Source organism: Camarhynchus parvulus, chromosome 27, assembly GCF_901933205.1.
Source record: "Camarhynchus parvulus chromosome 27, STF_HiC, whole genome shotgun sequence".
Lineage (NCBI taxonomy): Eukaryota > Metazoa > Chordata > Aves > Passeriformes > Thraupidae > Camarhynchus > Camarhynchus parvulus.
This window is the reverse complement of record NC_044597.1, coordinates 5,424,826-5,442,860: the sequence shown is the minus strand read 5'-3', so window position 1 is coordinate 5,442,860 and position 18,035 is coordinate 5,424,826. Positions and strand designations below refer to the sequence as shown.

The following is an 18,035-nucleotide window of genomic DNA, read 5'->3' as shown; positions in this document are numbered from 1 at the left end:
ACAGGGCACAGGAGTGGCACTGGGGGTGGCACGGGGGTGGCACGGGGGTGGGCACGGGACAGGACACGGGGGTGGGCACGGGACAGGGCACAGGAGTGGCACTGGGGGTGGCACGGGGGTGGGCACGGGACAGGACACGGGGGGTGTTTGTCTGGGCTGAGCTTCCCGGGGGTCTCAGAGTCCCCCAAAACAGAGAAGGGCAGGGGGGACCAGAAGAGGCCGAGCCCTTAGCACCACCCCCCAGGGGCTGGGGAGGGGCTGCGGGCGGAGCTCGGCAGCGGAGCCGCTTCTTTGGATAAGAGGCGCGGGGCCGGGCAGGTGCAGCGCTGAGGCTCCGGCACCGGCAGCGGCGGCGGGCGCGGAACCCCCGCGGCACTTTTGGGGTTTTTCCGCTGCTTTTGGGTATTTTTGCGGGGTTGTTTTCTGGCTCCCGCTCCCTCTCGGCTGTCCCGGGGCCGCCGCCGCTCGGGGCCCCCCCGGTAGCACCGGGCATGGAGGGGGCGGCGGGAGCGCGGCCGGGCGGGCAGCGCTGAGCGGCGCCGCGTCCCGGGGACCCCCATGAGCGGCTGAGCGGGGGCCGGCGCCCCCGCCCGTCCATGGGCGCGCTGGAGCCGGGCACCGGAGCCCCGGGCCCGCCGCCCCCATGCTCAGCGCCGCCGCCGGCTTCGGCAAGGAGCCGCCGGGCCCGCGGGACGCCGCCGCCGCCGCCGCCGCTTTCTTCGGTGATGGAGGGGCACCGGAACCGGGCGCCCCCCCGCTCCCGTACGGCGCTCCCGGCGGTTTTGGCGGCCGGTACCTGGGGCCGTGCCCGCCCTACCGGGCGCCGCCGCCTCCCGCCGCGCCCGTGGAAGGTTACGGGGGCACCGAGGGCGCGTTCGGCGGCGGCGGGGGCGCGCTGTGCCCCCCGCTCTGCGCCCTGCCCGGCTACCGGGCGGCCGGGAAGGTGCAGGTGATGCTCAACAATTACCCGCTCTGGGCCAAGTTCCACAAGCACCAGACCGAGATGATCATCACCAAGCAGGGCAGGTGAGCACCGGGGGCACCGGGATCACCGGGGGGAAGCGGGGCTGGGGGCGGCGGGGCACTGGGAGGGACTGGAGGGGATGGGGTGGGCTGGGCAGGTTCGGAGCGAGACAGGGACCGCGGTGTGCGGGGACAGGGAAGTGTCGCAGGACGCGCGAGGCGACGGAGGGGACGAGGTGGGGACACCGAGGGGAACCTGAGAGCACCGGGGGAACGGAGGCACCGCCACAGAGACCGGCAGCGCCACCGGGCACCGGGGGTGGCGGGGGGCCCGTGTGGGCACCGGGGGTGCAGAGGAGGGGACACAGCAGTGAGGGGGTGGCACAGACCCCCGAGAGCGGCTGGGGGGTCCTGCCTCGTGTCCCCAAAGGGCTGGAGGGTGGGAGGTGTTTGTGGGGCTCGGGGTGCGAGAGGGGACCCCCGCTCCCTCGTGGGTTTTAGGAAAGACCTGGGAGGGGAGGCAAAGCATCCCGGACGTGCCCTGGTGCTGCTTCCTTGGGGAGTTGAGGCTTGTGGGAAGGAGAAAAGGGTCTGGGGGTGTCCCCAGCTGCATCAGGGAGCGACAGGGGGCTCGGAGCCTCGGTGTCAGGAGGTGGCAGAGGTGGTGGCGCTGCCAGGGGCCCGCAGGCGGCTCTGATCCGGCCCCAGCCCACGGGCCGGATCCGGAGCTTGGCGCTGCAACAAGTGCAGAGGAGCTGCTGCCGCCCCGGAGCGCCGTGGGCGGGTGGGTGCCACCCTGTCCCCTCGCTGTCCCCTCTCTGGGGTGGAAACCCCCCCGAGCTCCGGGACCAGGGCAGGGGGAGCGTTTCGGGCACGTCCTGGCTGCCAAAAACGCCCTCGCTGCCGCCACAGCCGGGCACTCGCTGTCCCCTCCGCGCTGGGCTGCAGCTTCTGGGGCTGGAGAGGATTCGGGGATTCGGGGGGCTCTGCCAAAGCCAGTTTGGGGGGTCTGGGTGCCACACAGGCCCTGTGGGGCCGTGGAGTCACCACGACGTGGAGCAAGGGGAGCCCAAAATGTAACCCCGTCCCTCAGCCCCACACTGGGGTGATGAGGATGAGGAGAACCCGCCCTGGGCTGCACTTTGGGGTCTCCCTGGCAATGGGATCGCGGCAGGGATCGCACACAGCCCTGCCACCCCCAGATCACCCCGAGGGGCCCCCAAAACCCCGAGCCAAGGGCAAACAGGGCTGCACCCCCCTCTGTGCCCTCAGCAGCTGGCACAGCCCCCCCAGCCCCTCCTGCCCCCCCTGCCCAGCCCAGGGGTCCCTCCGTGCCCGCGCCCCTCGGCCGCAGACAGTCGGTGTCACTTCGATGCCGAGCCCGACCTGCTGGGCGCGGTGCAAGTCTAAACGCGTTAGGGCCGCTTGGTTTGGCACGGCCGAGCCCGGCCCCGCTCGCCCGGGGATGCTCCGAGCCCGGCACGGAGGGCGGGGGGGCCGCGTCCCCAGGGGTGGCGGGGGGAGGACACCCCAAATCGCTGTTTGCGTCCCGCCACGCCTCAGGCCCCGCAGGAATGTGCTGAAATTCCCCTTTTCCCCCCTTTTCTGCCCTCTTTCCCAGCCGGGCGCTGGGGACGTGCCCTCCCTGCCGAGTCAGAGCCGGTGCCGAGGGTCTGGAAATTGGGGTGGCCCCGCAGATCCCACCCCCCGGCCCCGCTGCGCCGCTGCTTTCATCTCCAGCCTGAAACCGCCGATTTTGGGGTTTTCCCCATCTCCATCCCCCGCCGCGGAGGGGCTGCGGGCTGAGGGGGGTTGGCTCGGCGCAGGGGGGGCTCACGCAAGCCCAGCCCGGGGAGAGCGTCAAACCAGAGCCACAGAACATCCGTTTCCCCCGACCCTGAGCTGCTTTTGCAGCGTGCAGGGCCGGGCTGCAGCGCTGCTGAGACAGGAAAAGCCCCAGCGGGGCTCGCGGGGGCCGTGAGCCCCAAACGGGACCCCAAACCCCGGGCTGGGGGCTCTGGGGCAGGGGGGGCGCACGGTCCGACCCCGCCGTGGGTCTGCAGCCCCGAACCGCCCGTTCCTCAGCACTGATGGGTGCAGCCCCGGGGGCACTGGGGCTGGGGGGACACGGCGGCACTGGGGTCAGGCTGGCCAGGCCTGGGATTGGCCCTGCTGGCGCCGTTCCTGCTGTCCCGTGCCAGCCTGGGCCATCCCAGCCTGTCCTGGGCCGCCCCACCCCAACCATCGCGTCCAGACAACCCCCGGGCGCCTTCCCACGCCTGTCCCTGTCCCATCCCTGTCCCTGTCCGTCCCTGTCCCTGTCCCTGTCCCTGTCCCGTCCCTGTCCCTGTCCCGTCCCTGTCCCGGTCCCTGTCCCTGTCCCATCCCTGTCCCTGTCCCTGTCACTGTCCCTGTCCCTGTCCCTGTCCCTGTCCCTGTCCCGTCCCTGTCCCGGTCCCTGTCCCGGCTCCTGCTGCTGTCCTGTCCCTGTCCCTGTCCCGTCCCTGTCCCTGTTGTGTCCCCGCTGTGTCCCTGCTGTGTCCCCCGCGGCTCCGGGGCTCGGCAGGGCAGCATTCCTGCGGAAACCCCCCGGACTTCGCCGGCAGCGCCGGGCACGGGGAATTCCTGCCGGGGCTGGCCCTGCCCTTTGGGGTGGCACAGGGATTGTCCCTGCCCTTTGGGGTGACACAGGGGGTGACGCTGCCCTTTGGGGTGACACAGGGGGTGGTTCTGTACTTTGGGGTGGCACAGGGGGTGACGCTGCCCTTTGGGGTGGCACAGGGGTGGTTCTGTACTTTGGGGTGGCACAGGGATTGTCCCTGCCCTTTGGGGTGGCACAGGGATTGTCCCTGCCCTTTGGGGTGGCACAGGGGTGGTTCTGTACTTTGGGGTGGCACAGGGGCTGGCCCTGCCCTTTGGGGTGGCACAGGGGTGGTTCTGTACTTTGGGGTGGCACAGGGGCTGGCCCTGCCCTTTGGGGTGACACACGGGGTGGTTCTGTACTTTGGGGTGGCACAGGGGCTGGCCCTGCCCTTTGGGGTGGCACAGGGGTGGTTCTGTACTTTGGGGTGGCACAGGGGCTGTCCCTGCCCTTTGGGGTGGCACAGGGCCCGTCCTTGCATTTTGAGGGGACGTGGGGCCTGTCTTTGGCTTTTGGGGTGACACAAAGGGCTGGCCCTGTGCTTTGGGGTGACACGAGGGGCTGTCCCTGTCACTGGGGACACAGAGAGGCTCTCCCTGCACTGGGGGGTGGCTCAGCGCTGCCTTTGGGGCTGCAGGGGCTCTGTCTGTGTTTGGGGACACCAGAGACGCCTTTGCCTTCGGAGAGGACACTTGGGTGGCTTTGGGGACACAAAGTGGCTTTGATTTGAGGGGCGGCCGTGCATGAGGAGGGACCCCAGAGGTGGCAGCGCCTTTGGGGACCCTGGGGGTGGCTCTCTGGGCTGGCAGGGCTGGGGACACGCAGCGCCAGGCTGGCAGCTCGGCGCGGCTTGGCGCAGACATGTTGTGACTTGTCACCGCGTCCTGCTGCGCTGTGACATTTGGCGGTGCCCTGTCACCCACACGGGCAGTGCAGCTGTGCTCTGCAGATGTGCCGTGCCGCGCAGCAGTGCCACCGCCTGCCACCAGGACTCGTCCAGCTGTGCCACCGCACTGTGGCACCATGGCCTGCATTGCCATGTCACCGTGCCATGCATTGGTGTGTCACCAAGCCATGTCACTGTGCCATGTCACCACCGTGCCATGTCACCAGGCTGTGCATTGCCGTGTCACCGTGCCATACACTGGTGTGTCACCAAGCCATGTCACTGTGCCACCTTGCCATGTCACCCAGCCCTGTGCCCTGTGCCGTGCACCGGGGCTGGCCTGTGTCCCGTGTCCTGTTCCCATGTCCCATGTCCCGTGTCCCGTGTCCTGTTCCCATGTCCCATGTCCCGTGTCCCGTGTCCTGCTCCCGTGTCCTGTTCCCATGTCCCATGTCCCGTGTCCCATGTCCCGTGTCCCGTGTCCTGTTCCCATGTCCCATGTCCCGTGTCCCACGTCCTGTGTCCCGCGTCCCCTGTCCCGCGTCCCGTGTCCCACACGGCCCCGGTGGCTCCTGCGGTCCCCGCGCTGCCGCCGGGTGAGGGAGGAGGAGGAGGAGGAGGAGGAGGAGGAGGAAGCTCAGGAAGCCGCAGCCCCCCGAGCCTGCGGGCGCTGGGGAGGCTCTGCCGGGGGGGTTGGAGCCCCCCACCCTCCTTCGCTGCCACCTGGCCACCCTCCGTGTGTCCCCAGCTGTCCCCAGCTGTCCCCAGCTGTCCCCTCGGCGTCCCCGCGCCGCCCCGAACCGAGCGGTTCACACCGGGACGAGCCCCGAGCGCCTGAACAAAGCCCCGAGGGTGGAACCGGCGGTGCCCACCCGCCCTTGGGAGGGGGCGCCTCCCAAACGGCAGCGCCGGGCCCGGGGGAGCCGAGCGCTGCCCGGGCCGCGGGGGGGTGGAAATGAAGGCGAGGCGAGCGCGGTTTGGGCGGCTGCCCCCGCCCTGCGTGCCCGGCCGGGCCCGTGCGGTTTCCCCGCCGCGTGTGAGCGCCGGGGCTCGGCTGGCAGCGCGGGGGAACGCGCCGTGGGAGAGAAAGGCAAAAAAAACCAGCCCAAAAAAAGCAAAGAAGCTGTTTTCTTCCTCTGCGCTCCCTGCAGGGCTGGGGCTGGTGCAGCAGAGCGCTGGGAGCTCGGCCCGGCCGCGGCCCGAGCCTCGGGGCTCCCAGGCGGTTTTCAGTGCGGTTTGAATGGGATTTGTTATCGCGGCTGGAACCCCCTGGGCTCGCCGCGGGATGTGAGCCCGCGGGACGGTCCCGCTGGGGACACAGAGGGGACAGCGGGGTCTGCGAGGGCTCGGGGGGACCTGGGGGGACCCGGGGGCGCCCGGGGTGCTCGGGGCCAGCGTCGGTCCTGAGCACGTGCAGCTCCTCACCACGGCTGCTGCTGCCTCCGCTGCTTTCTCTTTTTGCTTCTCTTTTTATCTTTATCTGCTTCTTTATCGTTTTCTTTACCTTCTTCTTATTCTTACTATTTTCATGTTCTCGTTTTTAGTCTTTCTCTTTTCCTTCTTTCTCTTCTCCTCCTGATTCTTCATTTTTTCCTCTTTTTTCCATTATTTTTCATTTTTCTCTTCCTTTTTCTTCTTCTTTTTCTATTTTATCTTCCTTCCCTCCCCCCCCACCCTCTTTTTTCTTAATCTTCGTTTTCTTCTCTTTTATTTTTCTGGGTTTTTTATTTTCTCCTCAGTTTTATTCTTTCTCTTTCTATTTTTCTTCTCTTTCTTTTTCTATTCCTCCCTCTCTCGCAAGGGCAATTTTGAGTCAGCCTCCACCCGCTGACTTTTCTTTCCACTGCTCTTCCCCCGGCCCCGCTTCCTGCGGGGGCCCCGAACCCCCCATTTCCCCTCTGTCCCCCTCCCCTCGGGAATTCGGGGTGAACGTTCCCTGGGTGGGGGACGCCCCACTCACAGGGACCTGAGGGGTGGCCCTGGTGGCTTTCTGGCGGCGGTGACATTAATGGGGTGGCCGGACAGCAGGAGGGGGGGTCAGTGTCCAGCTCCGGCCATCGGTTGCCAAAATTCCATGGCCGGGAGCCACGGGGGCTGAAACGGCGCCTGCAGCCTCGGCTGGAGGCCCCGACACCAGCATGAGCTGGCTACTGGGGATACTGGGGACACTGGGGAATACTGGGGACACTGGGGACACTGGGGAATACTGGGGGTACTGGGGTTACTGGGGATACTGGGGAATACTGGGGATACTGGGGGTACTGGGGATACTGGGGACATTGGGAATACTGGGGACATTGGGAATACTGGGGCCACTGGGGCCACTGGAGATACTGGGAATACTGGGGTTACTGGGGCTACTGGGGAATACTGGGGACACTGGGGTTACTGGGGGCTACTGGGGAATACTGGGGATACTGGGGAATACTGGGGACACTGGGGTTACTGGGGGCTACTGGGGAATACTGGGGATACTGGGGAATACTGGGGACACTGGGGTTACTGGGGGCTACTGGGGAATACTGGGGATACTGGGGAATACTGGGGACACTGGGGTTACTGGGGGCTACTGGGGAATACTGGGGATACTGGGGTTACTGGGGGCTACTTACTGGGGAATACTGGGGATACTGGGGAATACTGGGGCCACTGGGGCCCCTGGGCTGAGTCCCAGAGGGGCAGAGCAGCGGGCAGAGCTCTCGCAGCACGGTTTCAGGGGACAGCCGGGGGGCAGCGGGGGGCAGCCCGGGGGGGTGGCAGCTGCCACGCCGTGGTCCCCCCCGGTGCCGCCGTGTCCCCTTCCTGCCCTTGGCGCGGGCTGGCGCCCGGCCCGAAATAGCAGCGGTGTTGGTTTCCGATCCGGAAGGTGCTTGGGGAGGGGGAGGAAGATACCGGGGGGGATCGGCCCCGAGAGCAGCCCCCAGCTGCCGGGGTCACTCAGCTGCTCAGGGCACCGCCGGAGGGGGTGGGCACCGCGCTGCCTCAGTTTCCCCATCACCCCCAAACTGCGGGGGGGTGACGGTGTCCGTGCCTCTGTCCGCTCCCCAGGCGAATGTTCCCCTTCCTCAGCTTCAGCCTGTCGGGGCTGAACCCCGCGGCGCACTACAGCGTCTGCGTGGACGTGGTGCTGGTGGACCAGCACCACTGGCGCTACCAGGGCGGCAAGTGGGTGCAGTGCGGGAAAGCCGAGGGCAGCATGCCAGGTACGGGCCCTTCATCCCCCTCCTCCTCGCCCTCGAGGCGCCGGGCCGGGGGTGACGCCGCGGCCGCTGTCCCCGCAGGGAACCGCCTGTACCTGCACCCCGACTCGCCCAACACGGGCGCGCACTGGATGCGCCAGGAGGTCTCCTTCGGGAAGCTGAAGCTCACCAACAACAAGGGAGCCTCCAACAACGTCGGACAGGTGAGGGCAGGGCCCCGCCGCCCTGGCAGCTCGCTGTGCCCCGCCCTGACGGCTCGCTGGCCCGTTTCACCCCCGCAGATGATCGTGCTGCAGTCGCTGCACAAGTACCAGCCGCGGCTGCACGTCACGGAGGTGAAGGAGGGCGAGGGGGAGGACGGGTACCCCTCCCCGCACACCCACACCTTCGCCTTCCCCGAGACCCAGTTCATCGCCGTCACCGCCTACCAGAACGCCGACGTGAGTGCGAGCCCCGCTGCCAGTCCCCAGCACACAGCTCCCCCCCAAAACCCCCGACAGCACAAAAACCCCAGCAACCCCGCCAGCGTCCTCCCAGAAACCAGCTGGGATATCCCAGCGTCACCACAGCGACCCAAAACCGCCCCCGGAGCAGCCCCGTTAATCCCCAGCAGCATCCAGGGTGTGCTGGGCTTCAGGAACCCCCCTGGCCTCGCCCCAGGCCACCCCTGTCTGCCAGCACCGCCTTCTGGGGCATCCCTGCGACCCGGGTACATCCCCTCAGCATCCCAGCATCTCCCCTGCATCCCCCCAGCATCCCAGAGGCCTCCCAGTGCCCTCAGATCCCCTCATCTCCAGAGCCGCCCCCTGGATCCCTTCAGCCTCCCCCAGGATTCCCCAGAACCCCCCCAGGACCGTCCCTCCCACCCCAGTACCCCCATCCCGAACCCGTTCAGCATCCCACAGCCCCCCAGCACCCCCTGCCCCGGAAAAGGGTGGGATTCTGGTGGGAGGGGGGGAAAGGGACAGCGGGGGGACACCCCGGAGGAGGGACAGGCCCCCCCAATCCACGTCCCCCCAGATCACGCAGCTGAAGATCGACCACAACCCCTTCGCCAAAGGATTCCGGGACAACTTTGACTCGTGAGTGCCGCCCCCGTCTCCCTCCTGCCCCCCGCTCCCCCCCCGGCCCCACCCGGCAGGAGCAGCCCCCCAGAACCGCACCGTGTGCCCCCCAGGATGTACCCGGGCTCGGAGAGCGACCGCCTGACCCCGTCCCCGCCGGAGGCTCCGGGCTGCCCGCAGCTGCTGCCGGCGCCGCGCTTCCAGCCCTTCCTGCCCGAGCAGCTCCCGCTGCCCCCGGGCCGCTTCTTCGGGGCCGAGCGGGGGGCGGCCGCGCTGCCGCTGCCCCCCAAGGACCCCCCGCCCTGGTTCTTCCCCCCGCAGCAGCCGCCCGGCCCCGGCGCGCTGGACTACGGCGGCTTCGAGGGGGGCTACGGGGGGGGCAAAGCGCTGCCCTACGGGGTGAAACCGCTGCCGCTGCCCCCCGGCCCGCACCCGCCCCTGCCCTACTACCCCGAGGGGCCGGGGGGCTTCGCGGGCGGCTGGAGCCCCGCGCAGCTCGGCCCCAAGGGCGGCGCCGCGGCCCTGGGCTGGTACCGGGAGCCCCGCGAGGAGAAGGGCAAGCAGCCGGGGGGCTGGGGCGGCGAGCCGCCCGCGCCCGGGGCCGCCGGGGACTCCTCGGACTCGGGGCTGTACGAGTGCAAGCGGCGCCGGCTGTCCCCGTACCCCTCGAGCACCGAGAGCTCCTCCCCGCCCCGCAACGGCGACGTCTACGACAAGGAGCCGCTCGCCGACGGCGCCTACTACGGCTACTACGGCAACTGAGGCACGCCGCGGGCTCAGAGCCCCCCGGAGAGCCCAACCGTGGCTCCTGCGCGCCCCCAGCCCCGCACCCTGGGGCTCAGCCTGACAATCAGCCCCGGTGGCGGGGGCCAGCGGGGAGGGGGCGGGCGGGGGGGCGGTGGGGAGGGGTTTTTTTTGGTGTGGGTGGTTTTTAAGGGAGGGGGGCCAATGCTGAAGTATTTATTGAGCCCCCCCCGCGCCCGGTGTGGGGCGGGGGGCAGCAGCATATCGCAATAAAGGGGCCACTGTGGGACACGGCCCTGGGCAGTTCTGAGCGTGTGGGGAGGGAAACTGAGGCACGGAGGGGCGGTGGGAGGGATTTGGGCATCCCCAGCTTGGTTTGGGAGGGGGTCCTGAGCCCCCCGGGGTTGGTGATGGGTGGGGGGGAGAAGGAATCTCTCTGCACACCCCAACTCTTCACAGCCTTTATTGAGCAGCCCCTGTGCACAGTTTGGGGAAGGGGGGGGCACTGGGGTCTTCCCGCCCGCGGGCACCCTGCGACCCCCTAAACCCCCCCCTTGTCATCCTGCGCCCCCAGGGCAGGGGGGCGCTGCCAGCCCCTGCCCCAAAGTGCCTCAGGTGTCCCCAAGGCTCTGCCCGGGGCAGGGGGGAGGCATTGCCAGCGCCCCCCTCCCATTTTTACATCACAGTTTTACTGAAACAGCGGCAAAACGGCTCGGAAAGGGGAGGGGGGTTCTGCACCCCCGTGCTGGGGGGACCAGCCCCACTGCTGGGCACTGCTGTGAGGAGCTGGGGGGCTCAGCACCCCCCGGCTTTGGGGGGCTACCAGAGCACTGCGCTGTCCAGCTGGGAGAAGCCGGGGTCCAGGCGCAGCTTCCAGTAGGTGTTGTTGGTGACCCAGGACTCCTTGCCACTGGCATCTGTCACACGCCTGCCACGGGGCGGGGGGCACGGTTGGGACTCCCATGGGGGGTTTCCCCATTCCCTGAGAGCCCCACATCCCCCTGAGAGCCCCACGCTCCTCTGAACCATGAGGTCTCCAGAGGGTCTCAGCATTCCCTTAAATCCCCCACATCTCCCTAGGATGCTCTCAGATCTCCCATGGGGGGTTTCCCCATTCCCTGCGAGCCCCACATCCTCTTGAGCCTTGGGGCGCCCTCAGGACTCTCATGGGGGGCTTTCCCCACTTCCTGAGAGCCCCACACCCCCCTTAAACCCCCCCATCCCTCTGAGCCATGGGGCGCTCCCAAGACTCCTGGGAAGGGTCTCCCCATCCCATAAGAGCCCCACATCCCCCTGCGAGCCCCCCTGAGCCAAGAGCTGCCCTCAGGACCCCCAGAAGGTCTGTCCCTCCCCCCGATCCGGGGGTGCCCAGCCCTGGGAGCCTCCCAGACCTGAAGAAGCGGGCCTGGTGGGTGATGTTGTTCTCCTCCATGACGCGGCGCCGGTCGCGCTGCAGCTGCTCGATCTGGCGCTTCTGCGCCTCGGCCGCCGGCACGTTCCCCTCCTCCAGGTACCTGCGGGGACACGGGGCAGGGCGGTGAGCCGCGGGCCGCCCCCAGCCCGCCCGGCCCGCCCGGCGCTGCTGACCGCTGGTCCGCCGCAGCCGCGTGTCCGTGGAGGGCAGCACCCGGCGCAGCTCCGGCGTCAGCTTCGTTCAGCTCCAGCGCGAACTGCGTGAAGCCGTAGCTCCTCTCGTGCTCGCGGGGCATGGGGTCTGCGCGGGGGCGTGGGGCGCTCAGAGACCCCCGGGGCGGGGTGACCCCCGGGGCGGTGCCCCCAGGTCCTTACTGGCTTTCCAGACGCACTGGCCCGGGGCGGGCCCGCGGCGCAGCCCCTCGTGCCACTTGCCCGCCAGGCGCTCCACGGCCGTCCCGGCGTGGCTCAGCACGGCGCCCTGCACCTCGTTGGCCCCCGCGCCCCAGTACCGGGCCTGCGGCACCGAGCCTCAGCGCGGCCTCGGCCGGGGCGGGGCCGGGAGCGAGGGGCGGGGTCAGCGGGAAAGGGCGGGGCCGCTGGGAAGGGGTGGGGCTATGGGGACGGGGCGTGGCTATGACAGGGTGGGGTCATAGGGGAAGGGTGGGGCCCTGGGAAAACGTGGGATTATAAGGAGAGGGCGGAGCTATGATGGGGTGGGGTCATAGGGTGGGGCCTCTGGGAAGGGGTGGGGCTAGTGGGACAGGGCGTGGCTATGAGCAGGTGGGGCTATTGGGAAAAGGGTGGGGCCAGGAGTGATGGGAGGAGCTTTCTGCAATTGGGTGGAGTCATTGGGAAAGGAGTCATTGGCCATACGAAAAGGGTGGGGCCATGAGGAGGAATTTTCTGGAAAGGGTGGGGTAATTGGAAGGGGGTGTGGCCACTGGGAAAGGGTGGGGCCACTGAGAGAGGGCGTGGCTATTGGAAAAGGGAGGGGCAATGAGTGATAGGTGGAGGCTTCTAGAAAGGGTGGAGTCAATAGGAAAGGGCGGGGCTATGATGGGTGGGGTCATTTGGAAAGGGCGGGGCTACTGGGAAAAGGGTGGGGCCAGGAGTGATGGGCAGAGTAATTGGGAGAGGGTGGGGCACAAGGGGGGTGGGATCACTGGGGAAAGGGCGGGGCTATTGGAAAGGGGTGGAGCCATAAGTGAGGGGTGGGGTCAGACAAGGGGCGGGGCAACAACACAGTGTTTAATTACCAATTCGGTGATGGGGCGGGGCCACACCTGAGGGGGCGGGGTCAGGGCAGTGTGTGGGCGGGGCCTGGGCAGGAAGGGGCGGGGCACACCTTGCAGAAGGTGAGCTTGCAGTGGTAGGAGGCGTCGCGCGTGTTGCGGATCAGCACCTCCCCGTAGTGCTCGATCCAGCGCGGCCCGCTCAGCACGTTGTGGATGCACGTGGTCACCTTGTTCCACTCGTAGTGGTCCCCGGTCCTGCGGGCAGCGCCCTCGCGGTGGGCACGGAGGGCAGGGGGCGCACGGGGGTGGGGATGTGGGGATATGGGGGGCCCACCCGTGGGGCTGGGGGCTCACCTGGGCAGCTGGACATTGACGGTGCCCATGGGGACGATCTCCAGGGATTTGCCCCAGAATTTGTTCTTCCACCTCATGTCTGGAGGAGGAGGAGGAGCAGGAGGAGGAGGAGGTGAGACCCCCCAGTCCCCCCACCCTGAGGGGACCCTCCCAGTGCCCAGCGCCCTCACCTTGCCAGAAGACAAAGTTGTCAGACTCGGCGTGGCAGGCGGAGATGGGAGGGTGGTGGGAGACCTGTGGGGACACGGAGTGACATGCCAGAGCCCCGCCCAGCTCGGGTGCCCCCAGGACCCCCCCCGTGCCCACCTGCTCGCTGATGAAGCGGAAGCCTCGGTCGGGCCGCACGCACTCGTAGGTCTCGCCCAGCACGGGGTTGAAGGGCTTGCTGCCCGCCCGGTAGTAGGTGGAGGCGTAGGCGGACACGGCGAAGGCGGCCACGTACACCTGTCACCGTGTCACCGTGTCACCGTGTCACCATGGCCACCGCGACGCTGTCACCACGCCCACCGCTGTGCCCTCCCCCGTTCCCACAAGTCCCAGGAGAGCCTTGTGTCCTCAAGCACCTCTGAGCCCACTAAATCCTCAAATCCCACATGCCTTTGGGGTCCCCCGTGTCCCCAAAATCCTCAAAGTCTCCCTGTCCCCTCACGTCCTTGGGCTTCCCAAAATCCTCAAACTCCCCAAGTCCCCTCATGTCCCCCAAACTTCCAGTGTCCCCCCACACTCCCTGTGCCCTCAACCTCCCAATGCCCACCCTGTCCCCAAAGCCCTTCATGTCCCCAAGCCACGTCCCCTTGCTCCCGAGCCCCCTGGGACCCCCTGAGCTCCTCCCACACCCCATGAGCCCCCCGTATCCCCCAAGCCCCCTGCGTCCCCTGTGTCCTCAAAGTCCCTCATGTCCTCCTGCCCCTGAGCTCCCCTAAATCCCCCTCGTGTCCCCTTCGCCCCCCCCAGTGTCCCGGTTCCCCCGGTGTCCCCTTTGCCCCCCAGTGTCCCGTTCCCCCCGGTGTCCCCTTTGCCCCCCGGTGTCCCCTTTGCCCCCCGGTGTCCCCTTTGCCCCCCGGTGCCCCCTTCGCCCCCTCACCAGGCGCTGCCGGGGGTCGCGGGCGCGGCTGGCCCTGTCCAGCAGCTCGCTGTACTCCAGCTCCTCGCAGAGCCGCTGCAGGGTGTTCAGCGGCTCGTTCAGCTGCACGGGCAGCGCCACGCGGGACAGGTCCTTGCCCACGCTGCTCCGCAGGAGCCCCCACAGGCTCACGTCCCCCGGGGGCGCGGGGGGCGCGGGCAGGCGGCTCCTCCGCCGCGGGTCCGGCCCGGCAGCTCCAGCGGCGGCTCCAGCGGCAGCGGCTCCGCCGGCGGCCCCGGGCGCTCCGCTCCTGCCGGGCAGCGGCCGCTGGGACGGAGCCCCCAATCCCCGAGGTGTCGGGGAGCAGAGCTGTCCCCTTCCCCCGTTCCCCCGTCCCGTGTTCCCCTTTCCCGTGTCGGGGAGCAGAGCTGTCCCTTCCCCCGTTCCCCCGTCCCGTGTTCCCCTTTCCCGTGTCGGGGAGCAGAGCTGTCCCCTTCCCCCGTTCCCCCGTCCCGTGTTCCCCTTTCCCGTGTCGGGGAGCAGAGCTGTCCCTTCCCCCGTTCCCCCGTCCCGTGTTCCCCTTTCCCGTGTCGGGGAGCAGAGCTGCCTGCGCCTCGGTTCCCCCTTCCCGCTCCCCGCCCGGTGCCCCCCCCGGTGCTCCCCGTACCTGTCGGGGGGCGGCCCGGCCCGCCCGGCTCGGTGGGCTCCTCGCAGACGCTGGTGGTGACCTCGCTGATGCACGACTCGTCCTCCGAGGGCTGAGGGGGCGCAGGGACCGTCGGCGGCTTCGGGGGTCCCGGGGGGATGGGGGGGATGCGGGGGGGACCCCATAGAGGGGGCGGGTGGGGCGTTACCGGGAAGGGCCCCCCCGAAAGGGTGGGATGAGCCCCGGGATCCTGGGATGGGGGTGTCGGGAGGGGGGAGCAGCGGCGGGGGGACACCGGCAGCGGGGGGGTCCCGGGGCTGGGGGGTCCCGGGGCTGGGGGTCCCGGGGCTGGGGGGTCCCGGGGCTGGGGGGGACACGGGGAGCGGCTCTCGGGCCGCCTAATGAGGTGGGACGGGGCAGAGAGAGGGGACAGATGAACCCAGAGCAGCGAGGGGTGGCGGGGGGTCCGCAGAGCCCCCCACCAGCACAGCCCCAGCCAGCAGAGCCCCCCAAGCCCCTCACCTCGTTCTCAGAGGAGCTGGCCGAGAGGAAAACCTCGCAGGCATCGAAGAACTCGGTGTGCGAGTCGGCCAGCGAGACGATGCTGCGGTTGGAGAGCTGCTGCTCCCGGCCCTTGGCGGGCAGCGCGTCCGGCTGCGGGCACAGCCAGCGGCTCAGCCCCGCCCCGGGGGGCACAGCACCCCCAGAGCGCCCCATCCCACCCCCCTGACCTCATCCGGGTGCAGCGAGGCAAAGGAGTCCAGGGTGGTGTCGGAGGAGACGGACAGGGAGTGGAAGCGGCGCAGGGCGGGCTGTGGGGAGGGCGAGGCTGAGCCGAGCCCCCCGGCCGGTGCCCTCCGGCCAGGACAGGGCTGGCAGGGCCAGGGCACCCCAGAGCAGCCCCCGAGGCCCCCGCGCCCCCTCACCGCGGCGGTGCCCGCGCTGCCGGGCCGTGGGGCCGGGCACTGCCGGTCCAGCGCCCGCCGCATCTCCTCCAGCCGGGCCCTCTCGGCCACCAGCGCCGCCACCACGCTGCTCAGCGAGCCGTGCACTGCCGGGGGACACGGCGGGGTCAGGCTGAGCCTCAGCACCCCAAACCCGCCCCGGAGCCCCCGCCCGTCGCACCTTTCTGGGCCAGCACCCAGAAGCTGCGCTGCAGCTGGCTGTACTCCGGGGGCACGCTGAAGGGCAGCTGGCTCTGCGACGGCTCCAGGTAGCGGGACAGGTTGGGGACAGAGCCGTGCAGCCGGCCCGCCTGGGGGGACACGGGGCTCAGGGGGCTCTCCCAGGGCGCTCCGTGCCCAGGCAGAGCTCGGGGCGGGGGTCCCAGCTCACCCTCACCCTGCCGATGGTGTCGTCCTTGGCAAAGCTCTGCGTGCACCAGATCTTGGTGCTCCTCCGGCCCTTCTTGGGCCTCTCCGTGGCGGCCGAGGGCTGGGAGGGAGAGGAGGGGGCTGCAGCCGGACCCTCCCCAGGAAGGGGGGCACGGGACCCCCTCCCTGGCCCGGCTGTGCCTCTCACCTGGCCGCCGGAGATGAGCGGGGCCGAGGGGATGCGGTGCAGGGCCTCCAGGTGCTGCAGCATTCCCGTCAGCTCCTGCAGCTTGGCCTGGCACTCCGACAGCTCTGCCAGGGGCACGGCGGTCAGGGAGGGGCCGCGGGGACCCTGCCCGGCCCCCCAGCCCCCTCGGGCCCCGCTCACCGGCCGAGCAGCGCTCCAGCCCCTCGCTGTCCTTCAGCCAGGCGTTCACCTTGTCCCGGGAGCTGGCCAGCGCGGACAGGGCCGGGGCACTGCCCGAGGGCAGCATCCGCGTCCACTGGCCCTGCAGCGGGGCACAGAGGGCACCCATGGTGTCAGGAGCCCCCTGGCCAGGCCCTGCCCGCGGCTGTCACCCCCGGCTGTCACCCACCTGCGTGCTGGTCCCCGTGGGACCCCCCGGGGGACACGGCCCCGGCCGCTCGCCGTGGTGGTGGGAGCACAGGCTGCTCACCCAGCTGGAGAACACCTCCGGGGACTTGATCTGGGGACAGGGCCGGGTTGGAGGGCACAGCACCTGATGTCCCCAACCCCGTGCCTCCCCAGCTCCAGCCTCCCAGTAGCACCTTGAGGTGATAAATGTTGTCCTCCGTGTCCAGGTCAACCCTCTGAGCCTTCTTGTTGACGGACATGACGGACTGACGGACATCGATGGCACCGTGCAGCTTGCCCTTGAGGACCTGCGGGGGCCCAGGGACGCCCGTCAGGGGACAGACCCCCTCCTCAGGGGGCCACGGGGGTGTCCCCAGCCCTGAGCCCCCGGGCAGGCCGCCTGGCCACAGCCTGGGCGCACACTCACGTCCTGGCACGTGGTGGAATATTTCAGGATCCCGTTTTCCAGCACGAAGTACCGCTGAGGATGGAGGGGAAAGGTTTCTTTTGGGAGGGCGTGCAGACAGCAGCCCCTAGAGCCAGTCCCCCCCCAAATCCTGCCAGGCCCAGCCGGGCTCACGGCCCCTGGTGCCAGCTCTGCCTGTTACCTTGTGCCAGCCCTTCAGGGGCCACTTCCTCTTCTTGAGCAGGTACCCCTCGTGCCGCTGCGGCCGCTGCCTGGGGCTGCCCCGGGGCTCCTCCACCACCTCCCAGCTCTCCGAGCCCTGCGGGGACAGGGCTCAGTGTGGGGGTCCCTGAGCACCGCAGGCTGCTGCCCACCTTGGCCCCAGGCAGGGATGTTTGGTACCCACAGCCCCCACAGCCCCCAAATCCAGAGGCAAACCCTCCAACCTGCTGCACGCTGCTGTGCTTGGAGGACACGGTGCTGTTGGAGCGGGACAGGGCCCTTTTCGGGGAGCACGGGTCCTTCTCGTGGCTGCCCATGGCCGGCGAGCAGAGGGGCCGGGGGGCACCGGGCCGGGCCCCCCCTCCCGTCGGGGCTGCGGGGCCGGGGCTCCGAGCTCGGCCGTCAGGGCGGGGAGCTCGCGGCGGGGACGGCACGGCCGGTCAGGGCGCTGGGGGGCGGCCCCGGCAGCCCCGGGGGACCGGGAGTGGCGGGCATGGCCCCGTCCCCGGCCCCGCGGGGGCTCTGCATGGCACCGCCGCCGGCACCCAGAAACTTCTGCGTGAGCGGAGCCTTTGACCCCGGCGCGCCTCGCGGCTGTGCCACCCAGTCGGGTCGTCGGCCCCGCACCGCCGGCGGGCCAGCCGGCACAGCCCGGGACAGCCCCACGGGCGGCCAGCCTGGCACAGCCCGGGGTGACACAGCCCCACGGGCCGGCCAGCCTGGCACAGCCCGGGGTGACACAGCCCCCCCCCCAGCCTGACAGCCTACACCGGACCGCCAGCTGGAAGCCGGGGACACCAAAATGGCACAGCCGTACAAAATCACCCGACACGGCCGTCCCGGGTGAACCGCCAGCCTGGCACAGCCCGGGGTGACACAGCCCCACGGGCCGGCCAGCCTGGCACAGCCGGGGGTGACGCAGCCCCACGGGCCGGCACCGACCCCTGCCCCATCCGACCCCTGCAAATCCCGGTGTGGCCGCTCGCCCTCCCGGCACGGCGTTTGTTCCCTTTGCCCTTCGCCATTCCAGAGGGGGAAACTGAGGCACGGGAAGCGTCTCCTGGCCTTGCCACCCCCCCCTCCCCGGCGCTGTCCCTAACGGGGTACCCGTGAGTCCCGGCCGCTGCTGTAGGATGGATCCCGGGATAACCCCGGCACAGCGGCCAAGCCCCGGCACCGGTGAGCACCGTGCCCGTAACGGCGGCACCGTCAGCGCCGTACCGACGGCCACGGCGCCGGTAACCACGGCACCGGCACACAGCCACGCTGCCTCAGATAACCCGGCAC

At 69.7% G+C, this 18,035-nt stretch overlaps 2 protein-coding genes across 2 annotated transcripts; one reads left to right on the top strand and one right to left on the bottom strand.

Annotated features, from left to right (window-relative positions):
• The first annotated feature begins 596 nt into the window (after positions 1–596).
• Positions 597–9,601, top strand: TBX21 (T-box transcription factor 21). The gene is given in 8 exon segments (XM_030966055.1): positions 597–627; positions 630–1,026; positions 7,539–7,693; positions 7,772–7,893; positions 7,972–8,130; positions 8,711–8,772; positions 8,868–9,444; positions 9,446–9,601. Coding segments are annotated over 8 exon segments (1,659 nt in total).
• A 376-nt stretch (positions 9,602–9,977) lies between these two features.
• OSBPL7 (oxysterol binding protein like 7) lies at positions 9,978–17,166 on the bottom strand. Its single transcript, XM_030966372.1, is given in 23 exon segments — positions 9,978–10,426; positions 10,890–11,012; positions 11,079–11,146; positions 11,148–11,212; positions 11,287–11,428; positions 12,260–12,404; positions 12,504–12,582; positions 12,674–12,737; positions 12,810–12,947; positions 13,588–13,820; positions 14,213–14,324; positions 14,735–14,866; positions 14,944–15,024; positions 15,139–15,263; positions 15,338–15,467; positions 15,554–15,646; positions 15,734–15,837; positions 15,914–16,034; positions 16,122–16,232; positions 16,315–16,428; positions 16,548–16,601; positions 16,729–16,845; positions 16,973–17,166. Coding segments are annotated over 23 exon segments (2,553 nt in total). The 5' UTR covers positions 17,066–17,166; the 3' UTR covers positions 9,978–10,317.
• Positions 17,167–18,035: the final 869 nt, after the last annotated feature.